At 30.6% G+C, this 17,535-nt stretch overlaps 1 protein-coding gene across 1 annotated transcript; it reads left to right on the forward strand.

Moving 5' to 3' along the window:
* The first annotated feature begins 1,742 nt into the window (after nucleotides 1-1,742).
* On the forward strand, nucleotides 1,743-5,590 carry LOC114730765 (probable receptor-like serine/threonine-protein kinase At5g57670). Its single transcript, XM_028917874.1, has 7 exons — nucleotides 1,743-2,048; nucleotides 2,120-2,374; nucleotides 2,459-2,616; nucleotides 2,714-2,793; nucleotides 2,898-3,033; nucleotides 3,206-3,355; nucleotides 5,295-5,590. Exons 1-7 carry the CDS (start codon nucleotides 1,850-1,852, stop codon nucleotides 5,454-5,456), a joined length of 1,140 nt encoding a protein of 379 aa, XP_028773707.1. The 5' UTR covers nucleotides 1,743-1,849; the 3' UTR covers nucleotides 5,457-5,590.
* Nucleotides 5,591-17,535: the final 11,945 nt, after the last annotated feature.

The following is a 17,535-nucleotide window of genomic DNA, read 5'->3' on the forward strand; positions in this document are numbered from 1 at the left end:
TTTTTCTTCAAACGGGGTTTGAAGTTTCCCTCCATTTTCTTCTTTCTCATTATAAAAGTATACATAAGCTTTCAAAGCTTGGAATAATATGGCAAAAGAACAAAAGAATTAATACAAAGTTGATTACTAGCAACTTCTAGGATTGTTACAAATGGGGTCTCCCACTTTAATTAGTAAAGAGAGATTCTTAATTACACTTTTTGCACTAATTGATTTCGTGCTAAAAGTTAATAGTAATTTATTTTGTTTCAAATATTTGCCTTGATAATCTTCTTGATCACATTAACATAAGCTTTATCATTAAAAACACTGTCCAATTCAAACTCATTATTTAATCTGCAGATAATCTTAGGGATAATTGTCACCTAATTATTATCAAATAGTTGAAGAAAGTAATATGTACACATCATATTATTAAATTGCTAATATTATGCAAATTGACAATAAATACTGCATTTAATGCTAAATATAAAAACCATTTCATAATGCAAATTGCACTTTGAATGTAATATAAAGGTGAAAAAAATGGTTCTCACATTTTTTTGGAGGTAACACGTGGTTCTTGCTCCTGCATTTAAAAGCAAAATCAGTAGGAATTGAAGACATCTCAATTCTTGCAATTCTACAAGATAAAGCGCCAATAACATATTGAAAAAATCATCAAAGGCTCAACCAAATATCACTTTTTATATTTAAATGGAAAATATTTTTAACTATATACATTTATGCAAAAAACATATCCCTTTGGCCATAAACATAAATAAAATATCTTATTTTAAAAAAATTCTCTTTAATTCTTTAAAAAAAATCCTTATTTATAGTAAGAGTAAGTGAAAAATAGTAGTATAAACACCAGTAGATTGAAGAAAAATCCTAAAAAAAATATCTCTTAAATTTTAAATTTTCAAATAAAAAATTACTACAAAAATATGTTGTCATTTGCTTTTTAAGTATAGTTAATTACTATTATTAAAGTATAATAAATATGACTTATTTAAATTTTTGTAATTCAAAAAATAATTTTTCCTTGCATTCATTGAAAGCATTAAGATGGATGAAGATAAAAAAATAATATTAAAATTTTAGAAGTATAAATAAAATTTTTTTCTAATATACTTCTGGCCCTTACTATAATAGTTATGTAATTAATTTAGAAAGAATAAGAAAATTAATTAATTTAATTATTTATAATAAATGTTTGTATATTAACTTTTCTAAATTTTTTAATAGAAACTTTTCACAATTAATAATAATATTTGGAAGAAGATATTATAAGTTTAGAAGACAAAATAAATTGAAATATTATATTTAAAATCAAATTTAATTTTTAACTACTTTTTATATTTAAAATTAAAGGGATGTTTGGATAGAAATCAAACCATGGTTTCAGAAGTGTTTTTACAATTTACGAAATAAATATGTGAAAAAATTTATCTCATTTTATAAAAAACTTCTGAAACTATAGTTTGAAACTTTCCCTCTAAATTCAACCCAATATAAAAGTGAGACTTAAATGCATCTTGAAAATTGAAATACGTCAATAAAAAATAAAAATAAAAATAAAATGGGGGCCTTCCAGAGGAGGATAAGACAGAGCATTGAAGACGTACAACGGAGCCTCGGCAATAGGCCAATTTTATGCCTCAGCCAGCCGTCCCGTTCCTCTTTCACGCTGTTCCTTAATCCCAAGAAAATTACAAACATCCCTTTGACTCCTTCTTCCCTCTTAAAATCTCTCTCTCTCTCTCTCTCTCTCTCTCTCTCTCTCACTGGGAAGAGCGTCAAAAACCACACTCTCTCCTTCCCTCCTCCATGAAACAGAGTCCCCTGTTCCATTCTCAGTACTAGAATGAAGTATATCCGAACCAGCAGCCTCAAGAGGCTCTTCTCCTTGAAGCGACGCGGTTTCAATGAGGAAGTTCTCACCAGCGATGAAAAAGTTGACAACTTGCAGCCTCTTGCAGCCCCAGAACAGCCTTCTCAAGGACCCACCTGGAAATGCTTCTCCTACGAAGAACTCCTCGATGCCACCAATGGCTTCAGCTCAGGTACGTGATTCCTTGTTTTCTTCTTTGTTTGTCTGTTAGCGAAAGTTGACGTATTTCTTCTGTGGGATCAGAGAATTTGGTCGGAAAAGGAGGCTACGCGCAGGTTTACAAGGGGATATTGAAAGATGGGTACGAGATTGCGGTGAAGAGGCTGACAAGAACCTCGAGCGATGAGAGGAAAGAGAAGGAGTTCTTGACAGAGATTGGCACAATCGGCCATGTTAACCATCCAAATGTATTGCCTCTTCTGGGTTGCTGTATGGACAAGGGGCTTTACCTCGTCTTCCAGCTTTCATCCAAAGGTTCTGTTGCCTCTCTTCTTCATGGTAAAAATCGAATCTTACCTCAATTTCTGGGGAAAAAAAAGCATGCCTTGTCATCTGGGTTCTGCACATATCTTCTTGTTGTAGATCAAAACCTGCCTCCCATGGACTGGAAAACCAGGCATAAGATAGTTCTTGGGACTGCACGTGGCCTCCATTACTTGCACAAAGGCTGCAAAAGGAGGATAATCCATCGGGACATCAAGGCCTCAAACATTCTATTAACTTCAGATTTTGAACCGCAGGTAGAGTTAGCTTCTTTTTCAATCTCTTGTTCTTCTTCCAATTACTTTCATGGAACCTAGTTTCATCATGGTTTCCGTTTTGGTCAATATTAATCAGATATCTGATTTCGGCCTAGCAAAATGGCTTCCGAATCAATGGACTCATCATTCAATAGCCCCAATAGAAGGGACATTTGGGTAATGCCATTCTTCTTCTTCTTCTTGAAATACAGAGACTTTGAATCAGATTCTGAGAATGGAAATGACAAGGTTTTCATTTTCTTTCTTTCTTTTCTCCTCAGACATTTGGCACCAGAGTATTATTTACATGGAATAGTGGATGAGAAAACAGACGTGTTTGCTTTTGGGGTTTTCTTGCTTGAAGTCATCTCAGGGAGGAAACCGGTGGACGGCTCTCACCAAAGCTTACACAACTGGGTAAAGTGAAAGTCTTTGCACAACGATAAAAATCTTTTGTTCTTTTCTTCTGAACTTGCCGTGCTCTGTAGGGAAGTGAAATCCCATTTTGTTGTCTTCCAGAGTTAGACTTACACTGATATTAATATTATAACTTCCCTTTTTGTTTTTTTGGTTTCATTGAATCAAACAGGCTAAACCATTACTGAACAAAGAGGAATTAGAAAAGCTGGTAGACCCAAAGCTAGAAGGAGCCTACGATTTAGCTCAGTTACAGAGACTTGCATTTGCAGCTTCTCTCTGTATTCGAGCTTCTGCAACTTGGCGACCTACCATGAGCCAGGTAGTTCAAATGCGTTTGCTACCTCATAATTTCTTAATAATAAAATAATAAAAAAATAATATAGTACTCCACTATTAATTAGTCAAATTTACACCCGTAAAATTTGAAAACTACATCATATTTAGTCTTAAACCTAACTCAGTTTGTATTAAAAAAATTTCCTAATCAGGGCTAAATTGACAAGAAGAAATTTTACGGGTAAAATCGATGCATTTAAATTCTATAAAAAAGAACTTTTATTCAAGGGTAGGTTTCTTATCATCTCTGCAATTCTGCTACTGTACATTATGAAGCATAAGGACTTGAAAAATGACTCATGTAAATGTTGATATACGTACATAGAGATACTTAAATTAAAAACATGCAACTGTATTTGAAATTACACATTGAACAGTTCTTAGCAATAATAATGTCGTTCACGGGTTCTGCCTCAGCTTCTGGGGCCGTTGCCAGTGGATCTGGTTTAATTTTCAATTAAATATTTAAGTAGTTTATATAATCTAGTCTCTATTACAGGAGTTAGGAGCGATTCTGCCTCAACTTCTGGGGCCTTTTAGTCCTTTTTTTTTTGCCTTTTAACTTCTCCTTCCTTCGGAAATCAATTATCAACTTCATTTTGGTCATCAAACTAAGGAAATATGGAGACAGACAGAAGTCAAAACCACCACGTTATTGCATTAGGGCCACTATGTTTTACATATTCTTAGAAATATATCTGTGACTTGTCCACTTGATGTTTTTCCCCCCTTTTGTCACATGGGGAATAAAAATTTTTATTCATTTTTGAAAATCTAAAACCTCTTCTTAGCGAAAGGAATTTGAACTTTGAAAGTGTTCTTTCTTAAGAGAAAGATAAAGGAGAAAAAGCTCTTCAACACAACCTGCTTTAGTATTTCTTAGTAGGTAAAAAGTTTATACCTGAAAATGATTTACCGTGAGTATTTTTTTTATGTTCCCCTCTTGGAATCTTTCCCGAGCACACCGTTTTCTTCTTGCTGAGTTCACTTCTTTCATAGCCTTTGCCAATTTGTTATATTATATTGAAATCACTTCCATGAGATTTCAAAATCTACAAATAATAGGTTTACGTAATCTGTCATTTTATTCAATCACAATGGTGTTTATTAGATAATTATTCATGTCGTTTTCAGCAATAATGATATTGCAATATAAGATCATAGATTTAGTCCTATTTTCTCTTTGCTGTTGTCATTCTGTTGCTTTCCTTAATTATTTTAATTTGATTAATCTGTTGATGTTCCATCTCACCAAACTTTTAATCTTTTCACTAATAAGAGTGCAGAAAATCTCATAACTGATCCGAGTATTAAAATGGGGCGTCTAGCTACAGAAACCTCAATCCAGTGAATTGAAACGTCATTATTATATTCCCTAAGCAATAAACACCAAATGAGCCAATTAATGGGTCAAAACTGTGTTCATTAATTTAGTTTAAAGAGGAGTGAAGGACAAAAAAACTCTTGTGGGCCTCATTTTTCTTTTGGGAATCACTTAAAGCAATCATTTTTGACATTATTGACATAATTAATCATACCCTTTATTTTAAGTATGAGTTCCTCTCTCATATGATCAGAGACAGAGAAAGAGAGAGAAGTGAGATTTGATCATATACAGGTGGGTCTTATTGAACTCCATTATCATGTTCTCTTTCTCACATAACTTCTCTGAACTTTTATTGAAATTAAAGTCATATATATAATTGACTGGTCATGACCTCCTCAAGACTTCAAATTTTTCTCAGCATCATATAGATGCTACATATAGTTTTCGCCACCTCAAAATTTTTGCAACACTTTTCAATCCTGGCTGCCTCATTATTAAATCTTGACTTTGCCGATTGTATATAATCTTAATAGAGGATTCGCACTCAAAATCTCTTATTTAAGAAAGTGTTTGATATTTGTAATATATATTGCAGGTACTGGAGGTAATGGAGGAGGGAGAAATGGACAAGGAGAAGTGGAAGATGCCAGAGGAGGAAGAAGAGCAAGAAGAAGAGTTCTGGGGATTTGAGGATCTGGAATATGAATATGAAAGCTCATTCTCTCTGTCGCTACCAGACTCCACTGGAAGCTCTTAATTAATAGTTTTGTTGAGCATCACTTTCAAGCTTCAAGCTAGCTACCTGTAAATAAAATATATTTTATATATATTCATACATATCATCTGGCTATATTGTGCTTAATTCTGCTGCTCCTACCTAATCAATTTCCATTAACTCCATTTTGTTCCTAATTAAATCCCCATGGCTTTTCCCCCCTTTAATTCAATTTTGTGCCTTTGTAATATTTATCTCTATGAACTCCATTTTGTTCCTAATTAAATCCCCATGGCTTTTATTATATCAATCATAATTGCCTTGATATGTGTACTTCAGACCAATGCATTACTCTACACATATTAATAAAATTGATTAAAGTTAATTGAAATATAATTTTTTTGTCATATTTGAGACTGGAGGTTGTATATAATTGTCATTATTGTGTTATTTTTTTCCCGCGTTATATAAAGTTAATTAAAGAATTTAATATACAGAATTACGTGTAAGAAAAGGTTTTGAAATTTGGCTTTAGTTACGTGATACAAGGCATCAAGAGATTAGAGATGACTGGGTCAAATTTTCTACATGATGTGACTTCTTTATGAGCCGCATTTAAAATGAGGATTTTTAATATTATATATATGTCAAGGCATTTGATGTTTCTTCCGGTAAAATTATCACCACATTAATTAATAATATTACAATTAAAATTGGACAGTTGATTAATGTTGGAAAACATGTTTGATACTGACGGCAAGCGCAGCATTGAATAAGTTGAATAAATTTTAAACTGAATTAAATTAAAACTTCTAAGTCCTAGTTTGGTTTTTCAACATTTTGAATTGTTCTTTTCAGGAAAATTAATTTTTATTAACTCGTAAAGTATTGTTAACAAACATTAAGAATTCATATCAAACTTAAAATGGATATCAAAGTATATATATAATTGTGAATAAAAAAAGCAAAATTTTAATTATAATATTTAATTTTATGAAAGTTTTTCTGTTCTTTTAATTTTAGCATAGTTGGTCGGGAAAAAAAAACGTAGCTGACATGTTAACAAAAGATATTGATACCACAAGTAAATAGCAACAAGAAACTAGTGTTGTATATCTCATAACCAATACTGTGACAATATTATTGTCTTTTTCTTTTTTGGCAACGACAATATTATGGTCTAATGATAGCGAGGCATTTAATAATTTAATAGTTATATTAATTTCTCGTAGGGCCACTCTTTATTAATTTTCGAAAGATGATTAAACTTTCGCCGACTTAGACATAATAATTTTTCGTTTTCATTTTTGTAATTCGTCACTTTCGGATTGTTCCACTAAAAAAAATTACTTAATAATCTAATGTTAATGTTTTATATTACAAATAAAAAATAAAAAATTCCACTTAGTACCTTTTTTTTTATAAAAAAAAAGTGAATTAACTAGACAGATAGATTCAATCTATATGAAAAGGTTAATAAACTAATTAGCAATATATAATATCTACCGTATGTATTTATTTATGGATATTATTATTGTTGTTGTTGTTGTTAATAAGTCTCTCTCTCACACACACACCAGGCACGGCTGTCATGCAAGTTGGCATATGGCATTGTCGCTGTTGGAAGGCCCAGTGATGAATTGGGAGCCGTCATACGTGTAATTGAATGAATGAATATATCAAAATCAAATTAATTATCATATTAATTAAATACACTAATTTAGACCCCACATGCACACATTCTCATGAACATATTAATATTCACTGCCACTCAAAATTAGCAGTAATTATAAGCTTATAATCGGGCAAGATTTTCATACATTTTAAAATTTACATTTAGTAGGTTTTCATTTTAATGGAAGCATTCTGATAGTTTAAATACAAAGTCTTACGTTTGAGTTTATGTAAATACGGAAAAACTTTTTGGGAAAGCTACTCCCAATTGAACTTGATAATACTTGAATTTAACCCAGTCAGATAATTATACAACAAAGACCACACCCAGCTCTATACTTACAAGCCGAATATACAAATTATTCTAATGATTTTTTTTTGGGACTAAATCTTTTAGTTGGTCTTTCGAAATTGTATTAGAATCCCATTACTTTGGATCGAGTTGATAAAATTCATTTTAAAGGAAATCCATGTTCTCCCATAATTTTGTATTTCTATAGTAAGTTTCAAACTTGGAATAATTAACCAAAAAAACGAAATTTTTGCTTAATCTTTTAATATAATATAATACTCCTCCGGTCCTTAATATAGGACCCAATTCTTGAGTTGGTTTTGGTCCTAAATATAAGACCTATTTCTCATATTTATCAATTTTCTCTAAATTACCCCTATAGATATTCTCTCAACCATAATCAAGTAGAAGAGAAAGGGGTATTAAGAAAGATGATTATAGTGTTTTAGGAAAAATGTGTCACTTTTCTTATAATTAACTAACTTACCTAACTTCCTTAACCTAATCAAATTAGTTAAATGGGTCTTATATTAACGACCGGAGGAGTATAATATAATACTCCTCCGGTCCTTAATATAGGACCCGATTGGTGAGTTAGTTTTGGTCCTAAATATAAGACACATTTATCATATTTATCAATTTTCTCTAAATTACCCTTATGGATACTCCTTCAACCATAATCAAGTAGAAGAGGAAGATGGGGTATTAAGAAATATGATTATGGTATTTTAGGAAAAACGTGTCATATTTCTTATAATTAACTAACTTACCTAACTTCCTTAATCTAATCAAATTAGTTAAATGGGTCTTATATTAAGGACTAGAGGAATATAATATAGGGAAAATCCCAAAAAAGGTCCTTGGAATATGGGAAATGCCAGATTGGGTCTTTAAATTTCGAAAATGACAGAATGGGTCATTGACCCAATCTGTCATTTGTAAAATTCAGGCGAATTGACAATTTTGCCCTCATTTATTCATTCACTACAATGATTCAAGGAATCACTATAAGAGTTTAGGTGTTACCTAGATTCGTGTAGCGAATAACTACTCACTTTTTCATAGTCAGCTGTCTTGTTATTAACTACAACTAATTCTGTAATCACTAGAATAATGTAAGCATTACCTAGATTTGTGTAGAGAATAACTACTCATTTTTTTATAGTCAGGTATCTTATTATTGTCAAGTACCTTATTATTAACTACAACGAATCTTGTAATCACTAGAACAGTGTAAGCGTTACCTAGATTTGTTTAGAGAATAACTACTCACTTTTGCTCATGGGCAAAAATGTCAATTTGCCTGAATTTCACAAATGACAGATTGGGTTAATGACCAATTCTATCATTTTTGAAATTTAAGGACCAAATCTGGGATTTGGTATATTCCAAGGGCTTTTTCTGGGATTTTTCCTAATATATGTTATTTCGTTTTTTCTGTATTCTAATTTGCAGAGAAGGGCTTACTGAATACTGTGTCAGCAGAGTGTGTACGTAATGCAAAAGCGCAATTATATTAATTTAGTAGTGTGATATTAAACTTCACAATTAAATTATATTATATTGTGCCATATGAAGATGATAAATCCTCCCGAACTATCAAGTTGACAATGCTCGAATTTAATATATTAGGGAGAAATTAATTGGCCAATTGGGTTTCTCATTAGGATCCAAAAAGAAAAGCTTTGAAAAATATTCTATATTTAAGATCGGAGAAAATAGTTACTAATTAGTAGTATTAAAAGTTAAAAAAAAATTTAAAACCTTGAATATTAGATTATAAGGTTCATACTAAAAATATTAATCAAATATATTTTGAATACGTAATATAATACATTTCTTTTGACCGGAATTTAGTATATTATTAAGTAATAAATGTAAAAAAATATTTTGGTCAAAATGGATATATGAAATTATAATTTTTGTAAACAATCGTGGCATTAGTCAAAGATTAATGGATTTATTCAACATTATATAACAGTCAATTATATATATAAAAGACCAATGTCTTAAAAATTAAAGACTGAAACCAACGGGGGTTGGTCCAAATGGTAAACGGCTTGGTACCGCTTAAGCAAGGTCTCGAGTTTGAGCCTCAGCGTATGCTGAAATCCCCGTTGGGAGACTCACCCACCTTAGCCAGGTGCGCGACCCGGGTCGGATCCAGATGTAGTCGGAGCAAAGTTCCGGTGAACTGGGTGGGCAACCTAAAAAAAAATAAATTAAAGACTGAAGATATATATGCAAATAAATAATTTTCTGGGCGGCAGTTGAGATATGGATGGACTTTTCAGATCCAGAAAATAAAATAATATTTCAAAACGGATTTGGCTGATAATTCTTTCAAAACACGAAGCCTGATAGTAGACCAAAAGAGGCTGTTTGATGATGAAGTAAGAGTACATGTAATATGTTTGACAAATTATCATTATGACTTTCAATGCTCAAATAAGGTTAAATATTTTCATTTTGTTAAAATGACTTATTATTTATTAATCATTCAAAAATACATGAAGGTCAATAATAAATATGTTATTTCTGACATTATTTTTCTAGTGTCGCTCTCAATCTAGGCTTTAAAAGTACAATTACAGGAACTATAATAATAAGAAGGTCACGTTTGTTATTGGTAAATTAAGTTGAATATTCCTACTTTCCCCCCTTAAGTTTAATTTGTTGTTTTACTAGTTATCTCTCTCTCTCTCTCTCTCTACCATCACTAGTTATCCAAATTTACTAAAAATAGGGTCAATAATAAGATCCGCTGCTAAAATTTAATATACATAATCTAAATTTATTTTACAATCAATGCTGTGCTAACTTTTACCAAACAAATTAAAGAATTAGATTATGGAGAGTAATTAAAGATTTTAATAGTTATTATCAGAGCCAGCAAATATGCGCTGTTTTATGCCGTCAAAGGGCCTTCATTTAACACCTTAAGTCAACTATTAACGTAACCTATAAGCCAGCGTTTGTTAAGCAATAATTATAATCTCAATCTTATGATCATTTTTGCATTAACTTTAATTTATTCTTACAAATGTGAGTTACGCAATTAACTAATCCTGCAACTTTAAAATTAGTTTACCATAATAAATTTATTGTACAAATAATGAAATGATTACTCATATATGTAAGACTATGTTAATTACCAACTAAAAACCAAACTATGAACAAATATTTGTAATTGCACGGACACCTTTAGATTAGACTTGAACTTGATCACGGGACGTAAAAAATGAAAATGAAGTATATTGTTAAAATAAGTTTTTATTGGTAAGGAATTTATACTTGCAATTATATATACTTATTTTTTTAAACTATGACTTATATGAGACATGTTTCGGTTTTGAGATACAACTAATTCTTATTATAAATCGGTTGCAGGAAAAAATTTTAGTCGTTAATACAAGTCATTTATAAGATATTTAATGATTTTTTTAAATTTTATCTTTATTTAATTTTTGTTGAAAAGAGAAAAACAGAAGAAAGAGATATAAGAATGATTTGTAAATACATAAAGGTAAAGAAAATTTAATAAGGATAAATTTGAAAAATTTTATTATGTTAATCCGTTTATTATTATGTAACAATAAGTTATAAGGGACTTGCAATAATACAGATGAGATGAAAGTGGTATATATATGCAGTTATTTTTTATTAGTATTTTTTAAAGCCATGCCAATACCTTTGCATTTAATACTAGATAATGAAGTTAGGCCAAAAATACTAGATAATGAAGCTTTCCTATATAAAAGATCGAAGCCGTACAATACACGTCATATGAACAAATTGGTTTCTATTAATCACAAATTAAATAGGGGAAATTTCACTGTAGGACCGCAGAAGATAATTAATTTCAAAAAGCCCCCAAAACTTTCTAAAATTTCACTGCAGGACCAAGGGGGCAAACTGATATTAATTCCACAAAGAAAATGACCCTATTGCCTCTCATGTGAACAAGTATGGGAGAACCCATTTGCAAGTGAGGTTAGATAATTTACAACATGTATAGATATATTTACAATTAAAATTAGTCCATTTACATATTATCTTCTTCACCTGAAGAATGTGTCTGGGTGAACAAGTGTGAGACAGCCCATTTGCAAGTGGGACTAGACAATTTGCAACATACATATATTTATTTACAACTGGAATTAATCCATTTACATGTCACTTCCTTCACCTGAAAAGGTCTCCGTGAGTGAACAAGTGTAGGAGCGCCCATTTGCAAGTGGAATTAGTCAATTTGCAACATACATACATTTATTTACAATTAGAATTAGTCCATTTACATATCACCTTATTCACCTGAAAAAGGTGCCTGTAAGTGAATAAGTGTGAGAGAGCTCATTTGCAAATGGGACTAGTCAATTTGCAACATACATACCTTTATTTACAACTGAAATTAGTCCATTTACATGTCACCCTGCAATAAGTATTATGAGGGGCAATAGCGTCATTTTCTTTGTGGAATTAATATCAGTTTGCCCCTTGGTCCTGCAGTGAAGTTTCAGAAAGTTTTGGGGGCTCTTTGAAATTAATTGTCTTCTGCGGTCCTACAGTGAAATTTTTCCAATTAAATAAGTCATGCCTTGGGACAGCAAATTGAATTGAAGCATCATGGACCATAGGACATTGTCGACACAAACCAGACATACAGAGGTAGGGGACCAACCTGGGCACGAAGAGGGTTTATGTATGTTTGTGTATTTGTGTTTGTATATTATATTCCAACATTTCCAACTACAACATTTATGTCATTAGTTGTCTGTATTTTGATGTAAAACCACCTCTCTTTGATATATAAGAATCAGATAATTAATTTATAGATATTAAAAAAACTAGTTAAATTAATTAGTATTTAATAAAAATATGTGTTAGTTTTTCTTAAATTCCTTAATTATTTGCATTTGAACTTTCTTTATGATGAAAATCCCCTAAACATATATAATCAATATAAATTGTTGAAAAAAATTATAAATTTAAGAAATAAAATGAATTTAGGTTTTATATTTAAAGGTGAAGTAAATTTCATAATTAGATTTTATATTTAGTACGAGAATGAGCATATCAGCCGGCTAGTCGTTCCCTTTTTGTGATGTCTGTAACATTTCTCCCTCTTTATTATATATTCTCAGCTTGTAGTTGGCATTTTTCAGCGAATCTCCTTAATTAAGGAAGGGAGTTAAATATAGTCAGTAATCTTTTTTTTGTTTTTCAAATATACTCTTATTTCAAGCTTAACCTTATTTAATTTCATTGAAAAAAAATAGATAATGAGCAAACTCTATTTCTTTTCCCACTTTTAGGTGAAATGAATAGAGGTATATCTCATAATCATTAATAAATATTGAATCATACTTTATAAATTACATTACAAATTAGATCTTCTATTTAAAACTGAAAGTAATATTTATAAATTATAAATACTTTACAATGTCAGTTTTAAGGAAATGTTATTTAGCATCTAGTTTAAACATAAACATATGAATCAGCTAAGTCTTCGGCTGGTATATGTTCGGAGGGTTGGCAAAAAAAAAAAAAAAGATGTCTTCGGAGGGGTTTTTTGTTTGTTTTATTTTTTGGATTGGGCCTCCACTCATGTTTCATTGGATGTTAAGGGTGTTGTAAGAGCCTCATCCATGGTTGTGGTCTTGTGGAGATCATTGAAACGACATTCCTGTACAATAATTTTTTTAACAAAAATAATACTCCTCCTGTTTGGGAAAAATTAGGGATAAATTTATCATTAAAAATTTAGTTGGTAAATAAGACATAAAGACTTTGTGCAACATGACTTTTATTGTGTGCAATTTATCTTTTCTTATGTGTAATAATCTTCTTTTGTGCGATCTGTAACTCAATTTCCCTTTGTGCAAATAATATTCTCTTATATACAAGTCATCTTCTCTATGTATAAACTTAATCTCTTATATCCAAATAGTTTTGTGCAAAACAACTAATTTTTCCTTGTGCAATCAATGATCCTATGAACTATTTGCTAATTAAATTTGCAATGACGAATTTATCCCCAATTTTTTCCTATTTATTTATAGATTATTTTGCAAAATTTATGGTATAATTTATAATTTTTATTTTAGAATATATTCATATTTATGATAGAGATAATGTAACGTTCATGTTCCTACAAAAAGATAGTTTTTAATTAAAGTCATCATACAATGTTCTTTAACACGATTAAAATCCTGACCTAGCCTTTTTAGACTTTTTATAGGTTAGGGTGTAACTTATCTCTATTGGGCATTTGAATATTTGATGACTGATACAAAAAAAGTATGATAAAAATAATAATGAATTTATGGCTATATATATATATGGCATAGGCATATAGGAGATATAATCTAAATTAAAGGCTACCAGATAAATTATACATGAATAATGCAAATACAAAAAAGGATATAATTATAATTACTAAGTATAGATGTGGGTACTTGACTAAATTCATGTATCTATATTAAATGTTAGCGCGCGTATATCGAATAAAAGAAAGCTCGCTAGTTTCAATGTTTAGCTTTTTGAGCAATACAAATGATTGTTCATCATACATAGTATATTGGCTTCATTTGTTTAAAACCACCATCCACAAATTCTTATATACAAACTACTATTGATATTGATTTTATTAAAACAACTGTTGAACACAGTAAATCATTCATAGTTTCTCATTTAGAACTATAGCAGCAAAACCGAAAAATCAGGCGCAAAATTACAGTCATAAAATTGCGGCAACAAAATTAAGGGGTGTTTGGATAAAAACAAAATCATGGTTTTAAAAGTGTTTTTACGGTTTACGAAGTAAATATGTGAAGGAATTTGTCTCGTTTTACGAAAAAGTGCTTCTAAAACCATGGTTTGGAGGTTGCCAAATACTCCTTAGGTATAAAACTTCAATCATAAAAGTCACATATATTTAAGCCACTATGTTTTATTTAAAATAACTGTTCAACACAACAAATCACTATAACAAACCACTCATGATTTCTCATATTTAAAAATACGGCTGTAAAATCAGTGCAAAACTATAGCCACAAAATTGCGGCTGCAAAAACAGGTACAAAGTTACAACCATTAAATCCACAGATTTTTATATCTAAATCACTATTGATTTATTTTAAACAACTGTTCAACGCAACAAACCGTTCATGATTCTCATATTTCAAACTATGTCTACAAAAACCAAGTACAAATTACAGCCACAAAATTGCAGCTGTAACACCATGTACAAAACTACAACCATAAAAGTCATATATTTTTATATCCTAACCACCATGACTTATTTAATACAAGTGTCCAACACAACAAAATCATGCATGATTTCTCATATTTAAAATTATCACTGAAAACCTGTTGCAAAACTACATCCATGAAATTGCAACTGCAAAGCCAGATGCAAAACTACAACCATAAAATCCACAAATTTTTATGTCCGAACTACTATTGTCTTATTTAAAACAGCTGTCCAACAATAAACCACTCATGGTTTCTCATATTTAAAACTATATATGGCTGCAAAACCAAGTACAAAACTATGGCCACAAAATTACGACTACAAAATAATGTACAAAACTACAACCATAAAATTCACAAATTTTTATATATAAACCACTATTGATTAATTTAAAACAACTATCCAACATAACAAACTAACCATGGTTTCTCATATTTAAAACTATGGCTGAAAAACCAAGTACAAAACTATGGTGGCTACAAACCAAAAACAAAGTATTGTGGGATACTATATATTCACACACACACAAAGAGGTACTTCCTGTAAACTTGAAGCCATAAACCAATACTTCATACTCCATAGTCACAATATCCTTCCAACCATTTGTAGCATTATTATTGTACGTGAGAGAAAAAATGAAGATGCTATAGAAGCAAGCACATTTGATATCCCTAATGGAAGGTTATCCATATCCTTCTCCTTTTCAGATCGCTTGTCCGAGTGCATATATGGCCGCCTCGACCCACATGCGAAGGGAAGCTGAATTCTTTTCAACCTCTTGTTCTTATGGAGTCAATTTGAAGAATCAAGTTCATCTATAAGAGAAGATTGGCTGCAACCTCTATTTGAAGAATCACAAAAGTTCAGACATTTGGGATAGCAGCACGAACCCATGAATGTCTTCTTCAACAAAGAGGCAAGATGTGGAGGGCATGACGATAGCCGTGTTTGCTTCACAAGTTTGGCAAAGCTTGCTCAATTCTACATCTTTTGAGCTTGCCATGGTTGTAGCTGTAGTGATGATACTGGAGCACATGTGTAAATTGGATTAGTTTGAGATTAAAAGAATTCAGCTTCCTCTTCACATGTGGGTCTTGAGGCAGCCATATATGCATTAGGACATGGATTCTGACGAGGAGAAGGACATCAATAACCTTCCATTAGGTAGGTCGAATGGTTTGTGACTCCAAGCTTACAAGAAATACCTCTTTATATATAGTATTGGACAACACTCTATTTTTGGTTTTGCAGCCAGTGTAGTTTTGTACTTTGTTTTGTAGTCATAATTTTAAACATAAGAAATCATGTTTGGACAGTTGTTTTAAATAAGTTAGTAGTGATTTAGATATAGAAATTTGTGACTTTTATGGTTGTACCGGTTTTATAGCCATAGTTTTAAATATGAGAAACCATGAGTGGTTTGCTGTGTTAGTTATTTTAAATAAGATAGTAGTGGTTTAAATATAAGAATTTGTGAATTTTATGGTTGTATTGGTTTTACAGCCATAGTTTTAAATATGAAAAACCATAGGCGGGTTGTTATGTTGGATAATTATTTTAAATAAATCAATAGTGGTTTAGATATAAGAATTTATGGATTTTATGGTCGAGTTTCGTACCTGATTTTGCAGTCGTAATTTTAAACATGAGAAACCATGGGTGGTTTGTTTTGTTTGGCAATTATTTTAGCAAAATCGATAGTGATTCACATATAATAATTTATGAATTTTATGGTTCTAGTTTTGTGCATGGTTTTGTAGCCATAGTTCAAATTATAAATACTTTACAATGTCACTTTTTAGGAAATGTTATTCAGCATCCAGTTTAAACATAAATAGATGAATCAGCTAAGCCTTGGGTTCCCATATATAGTTGGAGGGTTGGCAACCAAAAAAAAAAAAGAAGTCTTTGGAGGGCTTTTGTTTTTTGGATTGGGCCTCCACTCATTTGTATTGGAAGTTAAGGATGTTGCTAAAGCCTCATCCATTGTTTTGTAGATTATTGAAATGACATTCCTATACAATAATTTTTTTAACAAAAATAATACTCCCCCTATTTATTTATTTATAGATTATTTTGAAAAATTTATGATAGAATTTATAATTTTTATTTTAGAATAATACTTCCCCTATTTATTTATTTATATATTATTTTGAAAAATTTATGATAGAATTTATAATTTTTATTTTAGAATATATTGATATTTATGATAGAGATAATATAACGTTCTTGTTCCTAAAAAAGATAGTATACAATGTTCTTTAACACGATTAAAATCTGACGTAGCTTTTGTAGCTTTTTATATGTTACATTGTAATTTATCCCTATTAGGCATTTGAATATTTGATGACTGATATAAAAAAAATATAATAAATAATTAATGAATTTATGGCTATATATATGATATAGGACTATAAGAGATATGGTCTAAATTAAAGGCTAGCTACCAGATAAATTATACATGAATAATGCAAAACAAAAAAAAAGAAGATATAATTATAACTACTAATTATGAGACGTGGGTATTTGACTAAATTCATGTATCTATATTAAATGTTAGCGCGCGTAAATCGAATAAAAGAAGCTGGCTAGTTTCAATGTTTAGCTTTTTGAGCAATAAAAAAACTGTTCATCATGACAAATTGGTTTCATTTGTATAAAACCAACATCCACAAATTCTCATATAAAAACTACTATTGATTTTATTAAAACAACTGTTGAACACAGTAACTCACTCATAAATTTTCACTTAGAACTATAGCAGCAAAACTGAAAAATCAGGCACAAAACTACAGTCATAAATTTGCCGCTGCAAAACCAGGTATAAAACTACGATCATAAAATTCACATATTTTTATATTTAAATTATTATGATTTATTTAAAACAATTGTCCAACACT

This window comes from Neltuma alba, unplaced genomic scaffold, assembly GCF_004799145.2.
Source record: "Neltuma alba isolate B1F8T4 unplaced genomic scaffold, ASM479914v2 tig00012763_pilon, whole genome shotgun sequence".
In the NCBI taxonomy this organism is placed as follows: domain Eukaryota; kingdom Viridiplantae; phylum Streptophyta; class Magnoliopsida; order Fabales; family Fabaceae; genus Neltuma; species Neltuma alba.

What these genes read in the sequence shown, in the direction of transcription:
- LOC114730765 (XM_028917874.1), top strand. Translation starts at nt 1,850, where the DNA reads ATGAAGTATATCCGAACCAGCAGCCTCAAGAGGCTCTTCTCCTTGAAG. An exon ending in CACCAATGGCTTCAGCTCAG is followed by an intron (nt 2,049 to 2,119) that starts GTACGTGATTCC and finishes CTGTGGGATCAG; the next exon opens with AGAATTTGGTCGGAAAAGGA. An exon ending in CTTCAGATTTTGAACCGCAG is followed by an intron (nt 2,617 to 2,713) that starts GTAGAGTTAGCT and finishes AATATTAATCAG; the next exon opens with ATATCTGATTTCGGCCTAGC.